This window comes from Ursus maritimus, unplaced genomic scaffold, assembly GCF_017311325.1.
Source record: "Ursus maritimus isolate PB19 unplaced genomic scaffold, ASM1731132v1 scaffold_20, whole genome shotgun sequence".
NCBI classification, from domain to species: Eukaryota; Metazoa; Chordata; class Mammalia; order Carnivora; family Ursidae; genus Ursus; species Ursus maritimus.
The window spans coordinates 55,736,579-55,755,232 of NW_024424453.1; the positions used below are offsets into that span (position 1 = coordinate 55,736,579).

At 38.2% G+C, this 18,654-nt stretch overlaps 1 protein-coding gene across 15 annotated transcripts in view; it reads right to left on the reverse strand.

The window, feature by feature from the left end:
- The window catches only part of CLASP2 (cytoplasmic linker associated protein 2), a 181,586-nt gene extending 169,076 nt beyond the window's left edge, over positions 1 to 12,510 (reverse strand). For all 15 annotated transcript variants that reach the window (XM_040637020.1, XM_040637016.1, XM_040637018.1 and 12 more), the window contains exon 1: positions 12,095 to 12,510. In XM_040637020.1, coding sequence (XP_040492954.1) covers positions 12,095 to 12,289 — 195 coding nt within the window. In that variant the 5' untranslated portion in view covers positions 12,290 to 12,510. The remainder of the gene's footprint in view (positions 1 to 12,094) is intronic.
- Positions 12,511 to 18,654: the final 6,144 nt, after the last annotated feature.

Sequence of the window (18,654 nt, forward strand, 5' to 3'; positions counted from 1 at the left end):
GAAAAACATGCATACTTGGTAAGATCTCACATAGGAATCTAACCCTAAGATACACTAACAAAATTATTAAGAACATGTGAACATTATTCATTACAAGAGACCAGAAACTGTCCAAACATTCATCAATATGAGACAGGTTCAATAAACTATGGTAGGTACATCCATGCTATATAGGGTACTATAATACTTTAAAAATAAAAATGAGGACTATCCTAATTCTGCTATGCAATAACCTCCATGATATTGTTTTAAGATTTTATTTATTCATTTTAGAGAAAGTGACCAGGGGTAGGGGGAGAGGGAGAGAATCTCAAGCAGACTCCCTGCTGACCATGGAGACCGACACAAGTCTTGATTTCACGACCCCGAGATCATGACCTGAGCTGAAATCAAGAGTCAGACGCTTAACCAACTGAGCCACCCAGGTGTACCTCCATGATATACTGTTAAGTGAAAAAAGCAAGCTAGGACAATGCATATATATAAAGAGGACTACAAGTAGATAAAGTTAGAAATGTATATTAAAAATAACAGCAATGGAAAAACAATCAGAAAACAATTTTTTTAATGGTAAGGAACAGTCTATAAGGAATAGAGAAGGAAAACAGACTATTTTGAATACACTGTATTTGTAGCAATAACTAATTTCATTGAAAACTAAATAAATGAACCTAAACGTACACCAAATTAGTATTATAACCACACAGAAGACTATATTTCAGGTGACTCTGAAGTATAGTAATTTGATTATCTCTCTCCAGGGGGATATACCCTAGGAACAAACACTAAACTCTGCAAAAAAGAAACTTCAATGCTTTTAGAAATTTCGTTGATTGAAGTAAACAGAAGACATACAGAAGTAGTAAAAAATGCAGTCCTGGAACTAAATTAGAATCACTATGAACTCATGATGTATTTTTCTTTAAAATTAAGATAAAACCTATCCTATTCATTGAAAAAAATCTACAACAATCAAACGAGTAACAATGAGTTCCACTAGCACTCACATACATACTATTTCCCACTAAAAAGAAACAGTTTCTTGGAGAAGTGGCTCATTCCAGGACAGGAACAGGAAACAGGACATCTTGTGATACCAGACAGCGAAGACGCTAAAGAGATTACTAGGGTCACGTCAAGATAGGACATTTAAATATTAATGAGGATAATAACTGCATTGTCTTGAAATACATGTATGTTTAAATACAAGAATTCATAATGATAAAAACTATTTGGCCAATGTTGGAAGATGCTAGAAGACCACCTTAATATTTTGACGATTAGTAAATGAAAGGAAAGAATCATATGAACTACAGGCATACCTCAGAAATACTGTGGATTCTGTTCCAGACCACTGCAATAAAGGGAATATCGCAACAAAGTGAGTCAAGTGAATTTTTTCATTTCCCAGTGCATATAAAAGTCATGTTTACCCTGTATTTTGCACTAGCAACTAGCATGCAATATCATTATGTCTTAAGAAAAGTAAATACCTTAATTATAAAATACTTTACTGCTAAAAAATGTTAGCCATTAGCTGAGCTTTCAGCAAGTTGTAATCTTTTGGCTGGTGGAGGGTCCTGCCTCAATGTTGATGGCTGCTGACCAATCAGGGTGGTGGTTGCTAAAGGCTGGGGTGACTGTGGCAATTTCTTAAAAATAACACAACAATGAAGTTTGCTGCAACAACTGACTTTTCCTTTCATGAATGATTTCTCTAGCATGTGATGCTGTTTGATAGCATTTTATCCACAGAATTTCTTTCAAAATTGGAGTCAATGTTCTCAAACTCTGATGCTACTTATCAACTAAATATATGTAATATTTTAAATATTTTGCTGTCACTTCAACAATTTTCACAGAATCTTCACCAGGAGTAGATCCCATCCCAAGAAAAACTTTATTTCCTCATTCATAAGAAGCAGCTCCTCATCCGCTCCAGTTCTATCACGAGACTGTAGCAACTCGGTCACATTTTCAGGCTCCATTTCTTTTTTTTTTTTTTTCCTTCAGGTTATTTTAATTCCAGTTAGTTAACATGCAGTGTTGAATGAGTTTCAGGTGTACAATGTAGTAATTCAACACTTCCATCACCCTGTGCTCATCATAACAGGTACATCCCTTAATACCCATCACCTACTTAACCCATCAGAATATCCAATCTGAAAAAGTCTCTTCAACAAATGGTGCTGGGAAAACTGGACAGCAACACGCAAAAGACCACTTTCTTACACCTTACACAAAAATAAACTCAAAATGATCAAAGACCTAACTGTAAGACCTGAAACCATAAAAATCCTAGCAGAGAATAAAGGCAGTAACTTCTTTGACATTGGCTGTAGCAACTTCTATACGTCTCCTGAGGCAAGGGAAACAAAAGCAAAAATAAACTATTGGGACTACATCAAGATAAAAACTTACTGCACAGCGAAGGCTCCACTTCTAATTCTAGTTCTCTTGCTATTTCTACCACATCTGCAGTTACTCCCTCCACTGAATGCCTTAAAGCCATCAACTTCTTCCAAACTCCTATTTATGTTGATATTTTGACCTCTTCCCAGGAATCACGAAATGTTCTTGACATCTAGAATGGTGAATCCTTTCCAGAAGGTTTTCAATTTACTTTGTCCAGATCCATCACAGGAATTACTATCTATGGCAGCTAAAGCCTTGTGAAATGTATTTCTTAAATAATAAGACTTGAAAGTCAAAATTACTCCTTGATCCATGGGCTGCAGAATGGATATTGTGTTAGCAGGCATGAAGGCAACAGTAATTCTCTTTGTACATCTCCATTGCAGCTCTTGGGTGACCAGGTGCATTGTCAGTGAGCAGTATTTTGAAAGGAATCTTTTTTTCCTTAGCAGTAGGTCTCAGAAGTGGCTTAAAATAATCAGGAAACCACGTTGTAAATAGATGTGCTCTCCCCCAGGCTTTGTTGTTCTATTTATAGAGCACAGGAGAGTAGATTTAGCATAATTCTGAAGGGCCTTAGGATTTTCATAATGGTACGTGAAGCAGTGGCTTCAACTTAAAGTCACAGGCTGCATTAGCCCATAACAAGAGAGTCACCCTGTCCTTTGAAGCCAGGCATTGACTTCTCCTCTCTAGCTGTGAAAGTCCTAGATGGCATCCTTTTCCTAATATAAGGCTGTTCCGTCTACACTGAAAATCTGTTTAGTGTAGCTACCTTCATGAATCATCCTGGCTAGATATTCTGAATAACTTGTTGGAACTTCTGTATCAGCACTTCGCTGCTCCACCGTGCACTTTTATGCTATGGAGATGGCTTCTTTCCTTAAACCTCATGAACCAACCTCTGGCTTCAAACTTCCAGGGCTTCCTCACCAATCTCAGCCTTCACAAAACTGAAGAGAGTTAGGGCCTTGATCTGGACAATGCTCTGGCTTAAGGGAGTGTTGTGGCGGCTTTGATCTTCTTTCCAGACCACTAAAACCTTGTCTCTGAATCAGCAATAAAGCTGTGTTGCTTTCTTATCATTTGTGTGTTCACTGGAGTAGCACTTTTAATTTCCTTCAAGAACCTTTCCTTTCCAGTCACAAGTTGGCTGTTTGTCACAAGAGGCCTAGCTTTTGGCCTATCTCAGCTTTTGACTTGCCTTCCTCACTAAGCGTAATCATTTCTAGCTTTTGATTTAATGTGAGAGACATCTTCTTTCACTTGAACATGTAGAGGCCATCATAGAGCTATTAACTGGCCTAATTTCAATATGGTTGTATCTTAAGGAACAGGGAGACCCAGGGAGAGGGAGAAAAACAGGAAAAGGCTGGTCAGTAGAGTAGTCAGAACACATTTATCGATTAAGTTTGCCACCTTGAATGAGCGTGGTTCCAACGATTACAATAGTAACATCAGAGATCACTGATCACAGATCATAGTAACACACTATAACAAAAAAATTTAGAAATACTGCAAGAATTACCAAAATGTGACACAGAGATAACAAAGTAACCAAATGCTGTTGGAAAAAGGGCACCAACTGACTTGTTTAATGCAGGATTGCCACAAACCTTCAATTTGTGAAAAATACAGTATCTATGAAGCACAATAATGTAAAGCACAACAAAATGAGGTATGCCTGCCTTTCTATTATAAACTATGCCAATAAGTAACCAAATGGAAGTAAATGGTCTAAGTTTCTCTTTGTATAAGTATTCCAGTTAATAAGTGAAGGAATGCACTGGGTGTTATACACAAATAATGAATCATGGAACCTTACATCAAAAACTAAGGATATACTGTATGGTGACTAACATAACAAAAAATTATTATAAAAAAATAAATAAGTGAAGGAATGACAAAATTAGAGTATCATTTTGCAAACCCTAATGAATTAAGAGATCTAAACACTGAACATTAATGGTTGCTAACTTCATAAAAAGTCTTACGTGCTTTCTTGTGATGTTATATGCCTCCTGAGGGGAGGGAAAAAAACACTGAATCTGATCAAGCTATAGGTTCAACTACCAATTTATAGGAAATTCAGAGGAACTAACATCACTGGAATGAAATCAGCAAAATCGTGACTGTGGGAAACTCTACAAATAAAATCCAAGAATTTTTAAAAAGAAAAACTAAGGGAGAAACAAATTCAAAGAAACTTAATAAAAATGTTGACTGAGGTATGCCTCCCAAAGGTGTCCATATCCTACCTTCCAAGACCTGTGTATATGTTACTTTATGTGGTAAAAAGAACTTTAAAGATGTAGTAAAGGTGTTAAAATGGGGAAATTACTGAGGGTTATCCTGGGCCCACTATATCACAAGATCCCTCATAAAAGAGAGACAGGAGAGTAAGCAGAGATGCAATGACAAAAGAAGTAGTCAGAAAGATATGGAAGTGCTTTACTGCTGGCTTTGAAGACAGAAGAGCCCGTAAGCCAAGAAATGCATGCAGTTTCCAGAATATGGAAAATTATCTCCTCGGAGTTCTCTAGAAGAATATAATCTTGCTGAAACCTTGATTTTATCCCAATGAAACCCACTTCTGACCTTCAAAACTGTAAGAAAATAAACCTATGTTGTTTTAGGCTACGAAGTGTGTGGTAACTTGTTACAGCAGCAACAGGAAACTAATATATTAATGAATCACAATGTGGAAATCTTACTTGGATCCTGATTTTTCTTGAAATAATTAAAGGGGCACCTGGGTGGCTCAGTCAAGTTAAGCGTCCAACTCTTGGTCTCAGCTCAGGTCTTGATCTCAGGGTTGTAAGGTCAAGCCCCACACTGAGCTCCACACTGGGTGGAAACCTACTAAAATAAACAAACAAACAAATAAATATAATTTAAAATTTTGCTTGGCATTTTAAAAATTGGAAATTTGACCCTGCATATTTGATCTCAAGGAATTAATTTTTTACATATGAGAATGGTAGTGAGGTTACGTTAACAATTTTTTAATAATTTTTTTTTTTTTTAAATAGGCTCCATGCCCAGTTGGGAGCCCAACAGGGGCTTGAACTCAAGACCTGGAGGTCAAGACCTGAGTTCAAGAGTTGGATGCTTAACCAGGGATGTACTGTATGGTGACTAACATAATATAATAAAAAAATCATTAAAAATAAATAAAAAATTAAAAAAAAAAAAAAGAGTTGGATGCTTAACCGCCTGAGCCACCCAGGCACCCCAACAATTTTTTTAAAGACCACTTATCTTTGAGACACTAAATAAAAAGTCTCATTAATGAAACAATGTATCTGTGATTTGTGACAAAGTAATGGGGCATGAGCAGCCATGGACTGATGAGTGTTGTGGGTGGATTTCTTATTTTATTCTGTCTACCTTTACATATGTTCAAAATTTTTTATAGTAAAAAGGTTTTTTAAAAAAAAATTACAGGAAGTGTGATTTCTGATGGTGAAATGAATATACCACTGAAACAAAGAAACTGACGGCCCATACTTTTACTCCACCTCATCCTAAGTCTTAGCCAATGCACCCAAACCAAGCAAAGCTAAAGAACTGGAAAGAAGAAGCAAAACTACCATTATTGTCTGTCCCCCTTATCCCCTAGTTTTGCTTTCCACAGCCTGAGTTACCTAAGGTCAACTGTAGTTCAGAAGTAGATAATGTTCTTCAGAAATCAGTAACAGCTTAACACTATGTTACAATGCTTACATCATTAACCTCACTTCATCTCATCACTTCATTATCCCACATAATCACAAGAAGGGTGAGTATAGTACAAGGAGATTTTAAGAGAGACCACATTCACATAACTTTTATTACAGTATATTGTTATAAATGTTCTGCTTTATTATTATTGTTAATCTCTTATGGTGCCTAACAAATTAAACTTTATCACAGGTATGTATGTATAAGGAAAAACATGGTGGGTGGGTGTGTGTGTGTGTGTGTGTGTGTGTGTGTGTGTGTGTAGGTACTATCTGCTATTTCTGGCTTCTGCTGGGGGGGTCTTGGAAATATAACCCCATGGATGAGGAGGGACTACCATATGTAGAGAAAACCTAAAAGAACCCACAAACTGCAGAAAAAATATGTTTAATTATAAGCAGGTTGGCTGCAAAAATCAATATCCAAAATGCCATTTCATTTCAATATATCAGAAAGCATAATCTTAAAAATTAAAAAATGGCATTTATACTCTCAATAACTATGAGAATAAATCTAACAAAGTGTGTGTGAGACCTATTTGGAGAAAATAATGAAACATTAATGAGACACATTAAAGAAAACATAGGGGCACCTGGGTGGTTCAGCTGGTTAAGCATCTGCCTTCAGCTCAGGTCATGATGGGGGGGGGGGGTCCCTGCTCAGCGGGGGGCCTGCTTCTCCCTCTCTCTCTGCCTCTCCCTCCGCTGGTGCTCACTTGCTTACTTTCCCTCTCTCAAATAAATAAATAAAATCTTAAAAAAGAAAAGAAAAGAAAACAATTTTCACAGGTAAAAGAACTCATTACAAAGATATCAAGTATTCCCCCAAAAAGAGGATATTCAATGTAATTCCAATAAAAGCCCCAATTTTTTAGTGCGACTTGACTAGCTGATTCTAAAATTCACATGGGTTAATAAATAAAGACCCAATAATAGGCCAACACATTCCTAAAGAATATGGTGAATGAATTTGATATAACAAGTATCAAGATTTATCATGGAGCTAGAGACAAATGACTTTCCTGAATTTCCATTTGGACATCTTTCAACTTAGCCTACATCTTTGCTAAGGGTCCTTTCAGTAGAATAAGAAAACCATCAAGAAATATTTCAATTTGCTCCTCACCACTTCCTTAGGAACTCAAATGCCTCCATTCAGGTCCTTTATTTATTTTTTTGAAGATTTTATTTATTTATTTGAAAGACAGAGAGAAAGAGAAACCATGGGGGGGTGGTGGAAGAGGGGCAGAGGGAGAAACAGGCTCCCCACTGAGCAGGGAGCCCCACTTGGGGGGGGTGTCTCGACTGGGGTGGGGGCGGGGTCTCCAGCCCTGAGCGAAAGCAGATTGCTCAACCTACTAAGCCACCCAGGCACCCCTCCATTCAGGTCCTTTAAAACATAGAAGCAAAACAAGTGTACTTTCTAAAAGGTACATATAAAATACAAAAGCAGAAACAGAAACATATTAAATATGTAAATATAAAAGTATAATACAAAATATTTAAAGAACTAAAAGCAAAAATAATATTTTTTAACAGGCAGAAAAACAGAAACTCTAAAAAACAAATTTGGGGCTAAGACCAAGCTTAAATTTTAGGGTGTTTTAAAGTCATAAAACTGAAATTTTATAACATTTATGAAATTGTATTAACCCCAAGAAGTCCCAGAACCTTTAGGGCCATTTTCCCATCCTCTTTCTCACTCTCCCTTTTCACCTCTGAATCACAAGTGGTTTAACATATTTGAGTAACTAACGTGATGTCAATAAAATCACACGTAAGTTGTCGCCTTGGCTAGAGTTTCATTGAATTCAGTATGTTTAATTTTCCAAACAGTTTAAATCAGAAATGTTGTCCAACAACAACAAAGCTAAATAAATGCACGAGATTGTAATGACTACTTGCAGTTTAAGAATCACAAGAATTTCTCATGTAAAAGTCAGCCTGACAACAATTCTTGAAATCTAGGAAGAATATAACCTTAATTCATAATCACAGATGTTTTACATCATAAGTAGAAAAGAAAAAAGGTATGTATTGTTCATAACAAGCAGACTTCCTGTAATGCTCCTTCTCTCATTAGGAAATATTAACGGTTTACAGGAATTTTTTCCACAAATTTAGCATCTAAGAAAAGGAGTAAACAATGGGATAAAATAATTGTCAAGTAGAACTTGTATGCATAGATCAAATAAGTAAAACCTGATGGCTTCCAAAACTGAAAACCTAAAGAGAAATATCAGGTTATTTTTATGTAATTATATAAGTAATAAAACAGCAGAACTATGTACTGGTACAGTCATCTAACTACCATTATTGGACATTTACAAATTGAAATCTATTTTATCTCAGTACAAATTACATATAATTTTCCTTTTTTAGTACAGCTAGGACATTACTGGGATTTAAAAAAATTATGTTTTGTAGGTATTACCTATAAATTTTATTTCAGGATTATAAGAGAGACATTAAAAGAGGGCACTGAATCTGACAGGGTTCAGAACCACTGCCCTAATCAAACTCTCATGCACATACACAAGAAGACAATGTAAAAGAAAGTTTACAGTAAAAAATTAAAAACGTGGACATTCTTTATGGTAAGTAAAAAGAATAGGCAAGGTCCATACGTAAATAGATCTCAAACAATTTTTGTGTAAGCAACCTAAGAAATGGTATATTTTAAGATATTGATGGTTTATAAGAAATACAATCAAGGTGAAGCTGACATTGGAAAGTCTCATCCTTCAAATGGCAAAGGGGCTGTGATTTTGGATTTTGAGAAGACTCGAAATCTTAGCATAATACTTAGCTCAGCACTACACAGTTATGATATAAATGTTATTTATTTCTCCATTGTTAGAGTCAACTTACTGTTATAGTATAACAGTATACAATATATATATATATTATACTAGCAATATATATGAATAAATATATATATTATACACTATATAATATAAAAAAGTAGAGCTGATAAATGAAAGGATACTGAAGAATTTTAGAAAAGCACAGAAAAGGAGTAGGAAAATCTTAACCACCCTAGGTTCAAGCACTCCTCCATCAATTTTCCCAGTATATGACAGGTGCTCAACAAAGGCAATTATCTTTAATTTCTCTCTCTCAACCCAACGGGAGGTCCCACTGGCTCTATAACCAAAGCGTATCTCAAAATCTTCCACTTCTCAACATTGCCATTGCTACCAAGCCAGTCTTAGCCACCATCATCTCCCTGCTTCTTCTGTTGCTCCTTTACAGTCCAGTCTCCACAAAACAGCCACTCCTCTAATAAAACCCTCCATTGACTTAGAATAAAATCCTGTAAGGCTCTTTCAACCTGACTTCCCAATTTCATCTTTCTTAACACCTCACTCACTTATAAACTCTAGCCATGTTGTCCTTCTTTATTTTTCTCCACAGAACTAGAGCCTCCACATTTGCAGTTTCCTCTGCCTAAATCGTTCTTCACTCCTATATTTATTTCACGTCCATACCCAAATTTCACTTCGCTTTCTTGACTACCTGCATCCTGCCGAACACTCCCTATTCCCTTCACTGCTTTTTTTCTCCAAAGCACTTACCACCTCTAATACTATAGATTCTAGTTATTTATACTTGTGTATTCCTCTATCTCCACTAGAATCTAAGTCCACAAAAGCAAGGATTTTGGTTTTCCCACTACTGTATCTGAAGTGCCTAGAGGAGTGCCTGCTCATTGTAGGTCCTCAATAAATATCTAAATGAATGAACTTTACTAGTCTTATTCACAGCTGGATCCTCAGTATCTAGAACAATACCTAGCATATGGTATAATCACTCAAATTTTTGGAAGTAATGATGGTTATTAAGATACTCAAATTCTAAAGTATTATCAAATCAGAAGAAAATTATATTTTGTTCAGCATAATTTGAAATTTAAGTACAATTCTCTATTTGTGTGTATGCTCAAAAAATTCCATGATACACTTTTTCCCCTAATGACTTAAATATGTGTTACTGCACCTTGAGTAAAAAATGATGACCTAGCTTGGTAACTTAGTTTATAAAACCCAAACAGGAAACTAACCCAAATGCTAACAATGTCAGAAAAGGTTTTATATACAGCATTCAGTAGAAAGAAGAGAACTAATGCTTCAAGGAGAAAGTAGAATTGATGAATTAATGGCCTTAAGTAGGCAAGAGACCATGGAACTAATATTCATGTAGAGGGATTGACAGAGTAAGTGAAACACAGAAGAAGGTAGAATATACGGCACAGCTACAAGGGAGTGTGTAGATAAGGTTGTGGAAGCCTGTGGCACTCTTCTTCTGATTGTGGAAACTGTCTCAGGCTATAGTATCTAGTAAAGAGCATGGAGAGAATGTGTAGTAAAGAGATGAGAACCTGCATCAGATCCCTGATGGATTCTAATTCTTAAGGACCAGTTGAAAGGAAAATATAGCACTGAGTAGAAGTAGTGCTTAAAGACATTAAAGAAAAATTGGGATATTGTGGTATCACAGAAGCCAAGAGATGTGTTTCAAGAGATGGGACTGGTCAAATGCCATTCACTGATGGTACATCTTTAGAGTGAAATGGTCCAAAGCCAACTCCCTATGGCCAGTGTAGACGGTGACACCTGTCACTTGGGAAAGGAAGCAAGCTTTACCAAAAAGCTGACTTTCTACAACAGCCTATGTCGCAACATAAAATCAATTGCCTTGAGTGTGTATATGTCCTTACAGTGTAAATAAATTAAGCTTGTTTCTCCCAAAGAAATAATAACCTCCCAAATAGTACTGTATATTATTAAATGTTAACGTTTTCTAAAGTTTTAAAAAATAATAATGAAATAGTCCGTAATAGAGCATCAAGGTGGTTAATTCCCATACGGTTTATTATCCTTGTAAAAGTCAACCCCTTCCAAAACTCTTGTAAGTTTCACCATTAAATCTGCATAGTAATTGTAGAGTTTGCCTTTCTACTCTATGAGAATAAAGCTTTCAAAGTACAACCTATTCGCAGGATTATAAGTATAAATCACTTAGAAGAATCACCTCATCCGTAGATTTCAGCCAGCATTTTAAAGCAACACTGCCACCAGAAGACTAGAAAGAAAAATAACTGCTAAAAACTACAGTACGGGCTAATTACAGAATATTTACCTGATCTCTCAATTTCGCTACATTACACCCTGCCTATTACCAGCTCTTCAAAACACTCATTCTTCTTGTAGCTCCCAATTTTTTATCATCAGCTAACCCAGTAGGACACGTTTCACTAGGTCACTACGAGCACAGAGGTTTCAAATCCGAGTCAGTTCTCAACTGCACCAAAACAAATTAAGAGGGAGCGTTCAACTGCTTTCCGTCGACAATAAATGAAAAATACATAATGCCCTGGGGTCAGCATTTTTATATTAGGTTTAACGGTAAACTTAATCAGGCACCTGATTAAACTCTAAAGATCCCTTAGAGACGAAGAGCACAACCTTCCAGACTCAAAATTTATAAAAGAAAAAAAAAGGTTAAGTAGGATAAAAAGCACTAATTAACAGGGATTAACTTGACACACTCTTTTGAACTTAAAAATTGTATCCTAATGTCCTATGTCTTCGCCTAGTGTTTACAAGGTACGTACAAATGCAAAAAGTCTTTGAGCGCTTTATGAATGTAAAGTATCGATGATTTTTAAAATAGGTGATTAAACACTGTGTCCTAATGCCAAAATACTCTGCACTGTGTCATGGAATCGCTTAATTTGTTATTGTTCACAACTGGGGAAAAACTTGGTCCTGGTGGGAACTAAGTCACCGGCTCGCGTCCAGAGATCCCTAAGCCTACAGGTTTCCCCTTCGTGGGGCGGTTCCGAGGCGCCAGGCGCGCCCCGGGGGCTCGCCTGGCTGGTCGCGCACGTCCGGGATTAAAGGACTGGCCGGAGAGGGCGTGCCCGGCCCGGCCGCGCCGCAGCCGCCGCTTACCCGGTAGTTGCTCGAGCCCACCCAGCCGGTGAGCGCGTCGACCGTCTTGCCCAGGCGTCCCAGGTCCTCCTCCAGGTCCGGGATGGCGCCGGGGGTGGCGAGATAGAGCAGCAGCTCCTGGCCAACCTGCAGGCGGCTGCCGACGTCCTTCTGCTGCACCTGGGCGCTGAAGTACTCCATGCTGCGGGGCTCCATGGCCGCCTGCCCGCCCGTGAGGGACCAACTCTTGCCGAGCGCCGCCCAGCCGCCAGTGCGGGTCCCCGCGGGAACGGGCAGGACGCGCTCGGTCGGGCCGACGCGCGGCTCGCGGGGCCCGGCGGGCGGCGGGACTGGCGCCAGGCGCTGAGCGGCCCCCAAACTAGTCAAACTCGGCGCCCCCCGCAACCCAGCCCGCTTTAGAGGCCGCGGCCACCGGCGACGTCAGCACGCGCGTGACGTCAGCGCGACGCCGGCGAGAGCCCGCCCTTCCCGACTGCAGTTTCCCGGCGGCGGCTGCTTCCGAGGAAGCTGCCGGGCTTAGTGGGACCCCTGGTGGGAGTTGGGGTCGACCTGGGTCAGCACCTCTGTAGAGGCTGGCCTATATCGGGCATTCTCCACTATCGCAGCCTCCTTCCCTCACTCTGTGAAACAGAGAACGCTTCCATGTTTTCTTCTGCTCGAAATCAGTACTTGGGAAAGTTTTTGGTACTTGGAAATCCCCCTTCACCATTTCCACACTCGTTCGTTATTTATTTATTTATTTTAACGTTGTAAGAACACACTTCCTCAAAAAAGAACACCATGACCCCTGCCTCCAGCCACCATCGCTGGTTGGGTTACCATGTAATTTTTTTGTTGTTTTTAACTGAGGTTTAATTTACATGGAATAAAATACACGTATTTTAAGTGTACACAGTCCATGAGTTTTTGGCAAATGTACTCACCAGGGTAACCATAGCACCAACGAATATACAGCACATTTCCACCACTTTATTAAGTTCCAGGAACTTCCCAGTCAATTACCACTCCCTCCCAAGCAATTCTAATCTCATTTCTCTTACTTAACGTAGTTTTTCCCGTTCTTTAACATCACGTCACTTCATACATCTGTACTCTCTTTTGAGGCTGACTTCTTCCCCTTAGCATATTGTTTTGATATCCACCCAGTACTGTTGGTGTCAGTAGTCCCTCTTTATTGCTGAGTAGATTTCCATCTTGTGGAAGCAGTACAATTGTTGACCCATTCACCTGTGTATAGACCTTTACGTTTCCAGCTTTTTAATAATTATGTATAAAGTTGCTATAACCGTTAGCGTATAAGTTATTGTGTCGACACATGTTTTCGTTTCTCTTGGGTAAACACCAAGGACTGGAATTACTAGGTCTTTAGATAAGCTGTATTTAACTTTAGGAGAAACTGCCAAATTGTTGTCCAAAGTGGCTGGACCATGTTACACTCTCACCAGCAGTGCTTAAGCATTCCAGTTGCTCCATGTTCTCCACTGTATTTAGCATGGTCAGGGTTATTAGTTTTAGACATTTAGACATAGTAGACACAAAGTGACTGCTGCTCTTAGCCCTCCATTCACCTTTCTGAACTCAGGGATCACACTAGATGATCTTTAAGTCATAAGGAAACTAAATAGTCTTCAAGTTGTAAGATAATAAGATGGCATTTGAATAACCCTGGAAGTGCCTATAAAATGCTTAGTAAACATTGGTTACTACTACCCATATACACCTGTGTGTGTTTCCTTAATTCATCAACACATATCTTCTGAGCACTTGTTACACGCCAGACATTGCCAGATTCCACAGATACAAAGTTCATTTAAATCTCCACCCACAACAAACTCAGAGACCAAAAAAAAAAAAAAAAAAAAAAAAAAAAAAAAAAAGATCAATATTTCCAGGATACTACAATGGGATAAGCAAAGGTTTTTGGGAAGCCTAGATGAGATGTTCCTTATCTAGATGGCACTGAAAATGGAAGTAGGAGAGTTGTAAATCAGGGAAGTCTTCCTGCAAGAAGTTGTATTTACATTGAGATTTGAGGGTACATAGGAATTAACTAATTAAAGAAGTGGTTTCATGGGGAATAGTTTATCTACAAAATGTAATTTTGATTGTTGCAACGCTACAAAATCTACATATTTCTCTATTTCACTGTTGTCTATCCTAGGTTAAACGTCACTAGAACAGAAAGTTCTGACTTTCTAGCTCACAGCACTTTGTATCTCAGTCATTTTTTCACACACCTCTAGATCAAACAAACAAACAAAACCCCCAAACCTTAGAAATACCACCTACTAAATAGTAGGATCCAAACAACTTAATGAGTATTCATATCTTAGTAGCTTTATGAAAAATAATACACAGAAATTGAGAAAAATACATTTTTAAAGATTTATTTATTTATTTGAGAGAGAGAATCCTGGGAGTTAGGGGGAGAGGAAGAGGGAAAGGATCCCAAGCAGATTCCATGCTGAGCGCGGAGCCCAAGGCAGGGCTCTATCTCATAACTGAGTGCGGAGCCCAAGGCAGGGCTCTATCTCATAACCCATAAGATCATGACCTGAGCAGAGACAAGCAAGAGTGGGATGCTCAACCCACTGAGCCATGCAGGCACCCAGAGAAAAATTTTATTTTTCAATAACCACACTTAGGTACTTATGAGATGTCTGTACTTGGTCACTGTCCAATTGCTCAAAACTTGGATTCAGATGGGATTGATTCTGCCATCTTCATTCTGTTGTAAATAGATTTCCATGCAGCACAGAAAACAACCTTGCAAAGATATGACATCAATGAAAGAAATGTACCACAATTTAATGTTGAAACCGTGAACTTCCTGGAGCCAGTGTAGTTCACGCCACGTCTCACAGATGCCAGGTATCACTGTTTCCCTTTAAAATGTAAAATATCCAGGACTGCTCTAGGTGAGCTTGCTACAGCACCCTGGGGTGCCTGAGCACACAGTTTAGGAAACTTGGCAGACAGATACCTGGCAGCACCCAAGTTCTCAGAGAGACAAAGTACAGGAAACACAGACAGAAGCTCAAGTAGGGAGAAGGCATGTGTCCAATGAGAACTTGGTTTCACAAAGGCTGTTGCCTGAAGAGCTCAGCTTGCCTGATGCTAGGTCTTTTAATCCTTCAAGCAATCCTATATGGAAGGTATTGAATCCTCATTTTAGAGACAAGAAAGCTGAGGCTCAGAGGTTAAGTCTCCAGTCTGGTTCATTATTTCAGATCTATGATTAAAACCTAAGATGTCTGGCTTCTGTGGTCTCCCAAATACATAATCTTAAGGAAAGAAAAAGAAAACAAAATTTTAAATTAACACCAAAATAATAACTCTCTTTGCATAACATAGACTTTCTTTGAATGTCTCTATATTTCCACTTAGAATCTTCCTTTCTCTGAATTGCTATTTAATTAATTAGTGAATTAATTAATTAGTTTATTTTGAGAAAGAGAACACGCAAGTGGGGGCAAGGGCAAAGGAAGAGGCAGAGAATCTCAAGCTGACTCTGTGCTGAGCGCGGAGCCCAATGAGGGGCTCGATTTCACAGCCCTGAGATCAGGACCTGAGCTGAAACCAAGAATCAGATGCTTAACCACCTGAGTCATTCAGGCACCTCTCTGAATTATTATTAGAAAGAAAAGGATAAGGAGATGAAAGAAATGGGCAGGAATCTTAGGAAAAAAAACAGCATAGGAAACATCTACATTCTTTCATAATCAGTCACCAAAATGTATCTGGTAGCACAAGTCTATTTTTAATAGGCAACAAGACTGAAATAGATCATTTAAGTACAGGAGACTGACCTCCTGACCTATTTGTTCATTATTTGTGATGATAGTGGAAACTATGAGCAGACTTTGTTATGACATTGGACTTTATTTTCCATTTGAAGACTAAGAGACAAATCACTGCTAGTTTGAAACCATACTTCAACAAATATCCATCAAGTAGGGCACTCTGTTAAAATATGAGAGTGGGAGAGGGGCATTAGATGACTTACCAAAGGTAGATCGCATCCCTCCTCAGAGGTTAATTATATATACAAATGTTCAGAGCAGCTTATTCAAAATAGCCTAAACTGGAAACACCCTAGGTGTCCACCAACTGGAAACTAAATAACTATAGTATAGCCATACAATGCAATTCTGCAAAGCAATAAAAAATAAACTACTGAGTCACTCAACAATAAGGATGAGTCCCAAAAACACTATGTTGAGCACAAGACATAAAAGAGTGATTCTATATATATGGAGTTCTAATACAGGGAAAACTTACTGATGGTAATATAAATTATCACAAAGAACGGGAGTCAGTGGATAATGACTAGGAGGGAATATTCTGCATCTTGATCTGAGTGGTGATTATAGCAGATTATGCATAGTAAAAATTCAGCAAGTTGTGCACTTAAGATTAGTACATGGTACGTTTGTGATATGTATGTTATAACTACTGAAAAATGGGGGAAAAGGTTAGGGACAAAGGACTAAAAGGAAAATATAGGATAAAAGAGTTATGGTCTATTGCAGTGTTAGCCGATAGAAATATAATATATATGTGATCATAAAATATATGTTATTAAAAATTGTCTAGTAGCCACGTTTTAAAAAGGAAAAAGAAACAGATGAAGTTAGGGGCACCTGGGTGGCTCAGTCAGTTGGGCATCTGGCTCTTGATTTCGGCTCAGGTCGCGATCTCTTGGGTTGTGGGATCGAGTCCTGCATTGGGCTCCTCCCTCAATGGGGAGGTGGCTGGAGACTCTTTCTCTCTCTCTCCCTCCGCCACCATCCCATGTGCTCTCTCTGTCTCTAAAATAAATAAAATAAATCTTAAAAAAAAAGAAATGGGTGAAGTTATATTTAGAATATATAAATTATATTTCATAATATTTTATGTAATAATGTTTTAAAATAACATTTAATAGTTATGCATTAATGTTTTAAAGGTTATATTTAAGTTTTATTTATTATATTTAATATTTTATTAATATCCAAATAATTATTTAAATCTGTTACCTAAATTAAAATTATTAATAAAATATTTTACATTATTAGTGCAGGTCTATTGAAAGTAGCACCAATTCAGAATAAGAAAACAGAAGCTATGATATCACTAGCTGTATACATAAAGTAATCTTTTGACTTCTTTGGGCTTCAGTGTTTCAGTTTAAATAAAGAGGATTAATAATGATTGTTGGGAGAGATACTCCTCCATGAGTCTCGCTAAGTCTTGCTGGGTATGCCAAGAATGCAAGACCTTGACCACTCTTTATTTAGGGATTACTACTCAGGGTTAGGTTTGCAGCAAGCAAACTTGGGGGGGTGAGATAATGTCTCCCTCCAGGACAAAGAACAGGTTTGCTTACTGCTTGTTATAAAATGAGCTCCCCAACTTCTGTTTCTCTCCTGTAACTCAACCCTCATGAGATTTGGGAGGCAATGGGGAATCATTGCAAACATGTGTCATGGGTAAAAGTTCTTTGTCTCTGATCCAGGAATCTGTGAAACAGCAACAGGCTAAGTTATTAACTTTAAGTAGGGCAAAATCAAATCCCATCACCCACCACCAAAGACTTTTTTTTTTCTTTTTGGTAAAGATCAAATTAAGTCCATTAGAAGGTGAAAAGACTTCATAAATGTAGCAAACATATTTGAATATATATATTCATAGATTGCTCTGTAAATTAATAAATGATGAAATAGACCTACCTGTCTCAGCAATATTTGTTTCAAAATTATTTCTGTGAGTAAATATTTTCTCTCACTGGTTTCTGTTGTAAAAAACTCAAAGGTGGGTTCCCGATGAGTGCAATGCTTTGCAGAAGAAGGGGGCTAGGAGTTAAGCTGGGGGTCGGGTTGAAGGTGCACTGTAAGTTGTGAAGTTTCTGTGACTCTGCCTATCAGGAGGGCTCTGCACAACTCTGTACCACCAATGACATCAATTCTCCTAAATTCCTAATATGTCCCTGGGGTGCAAAAAGACTTACTTGTGTAAACCTTCAACTGGGAAATTCCTTCAAGTCTCCTACCATTTTTTAAAAAAGAGTTTTATTTATTTATTTGAGAGAGAGAGAGAACATGAGCAGGGGGAGGAGCAGAGGGAGAAGTAGGCTCCCTGGGGAGCCTGATGCAGGGCTCAATCCTAGGACCCCAGGACCATGACCTGAGCTGAAGGCAGACACTTAACCCACCGAGCCATCCAGGCACCCTATCTCCGGCCATTTTTAAGAATTTGAGCTAAGCTCTATAAAGGGTAATTCAAACCCAGAAGGAACTTAAATTCTTCCAGAATTTAACTCTTAAACTCCCAACTCCAAAAGTGTATATGTTACAATGCTAAATGTAGGAATGTTCCTGATAGGGTATGGTCCAAGGTGGGAAAGTTTACTCTTACGTGACAGATTTAAGAGAATCTTCTTGATATACGAGCAAATGAGGTGAATGGGAGCAGGGGCATGATTTCAGCAAGGAGAAGCAGAGAAGGAATCCCACAAGATAAAGAATCTGGATGCAGAGGGAGGAAACGACAGACTGAGCTTAGTAATTGCAGCCAGGCCA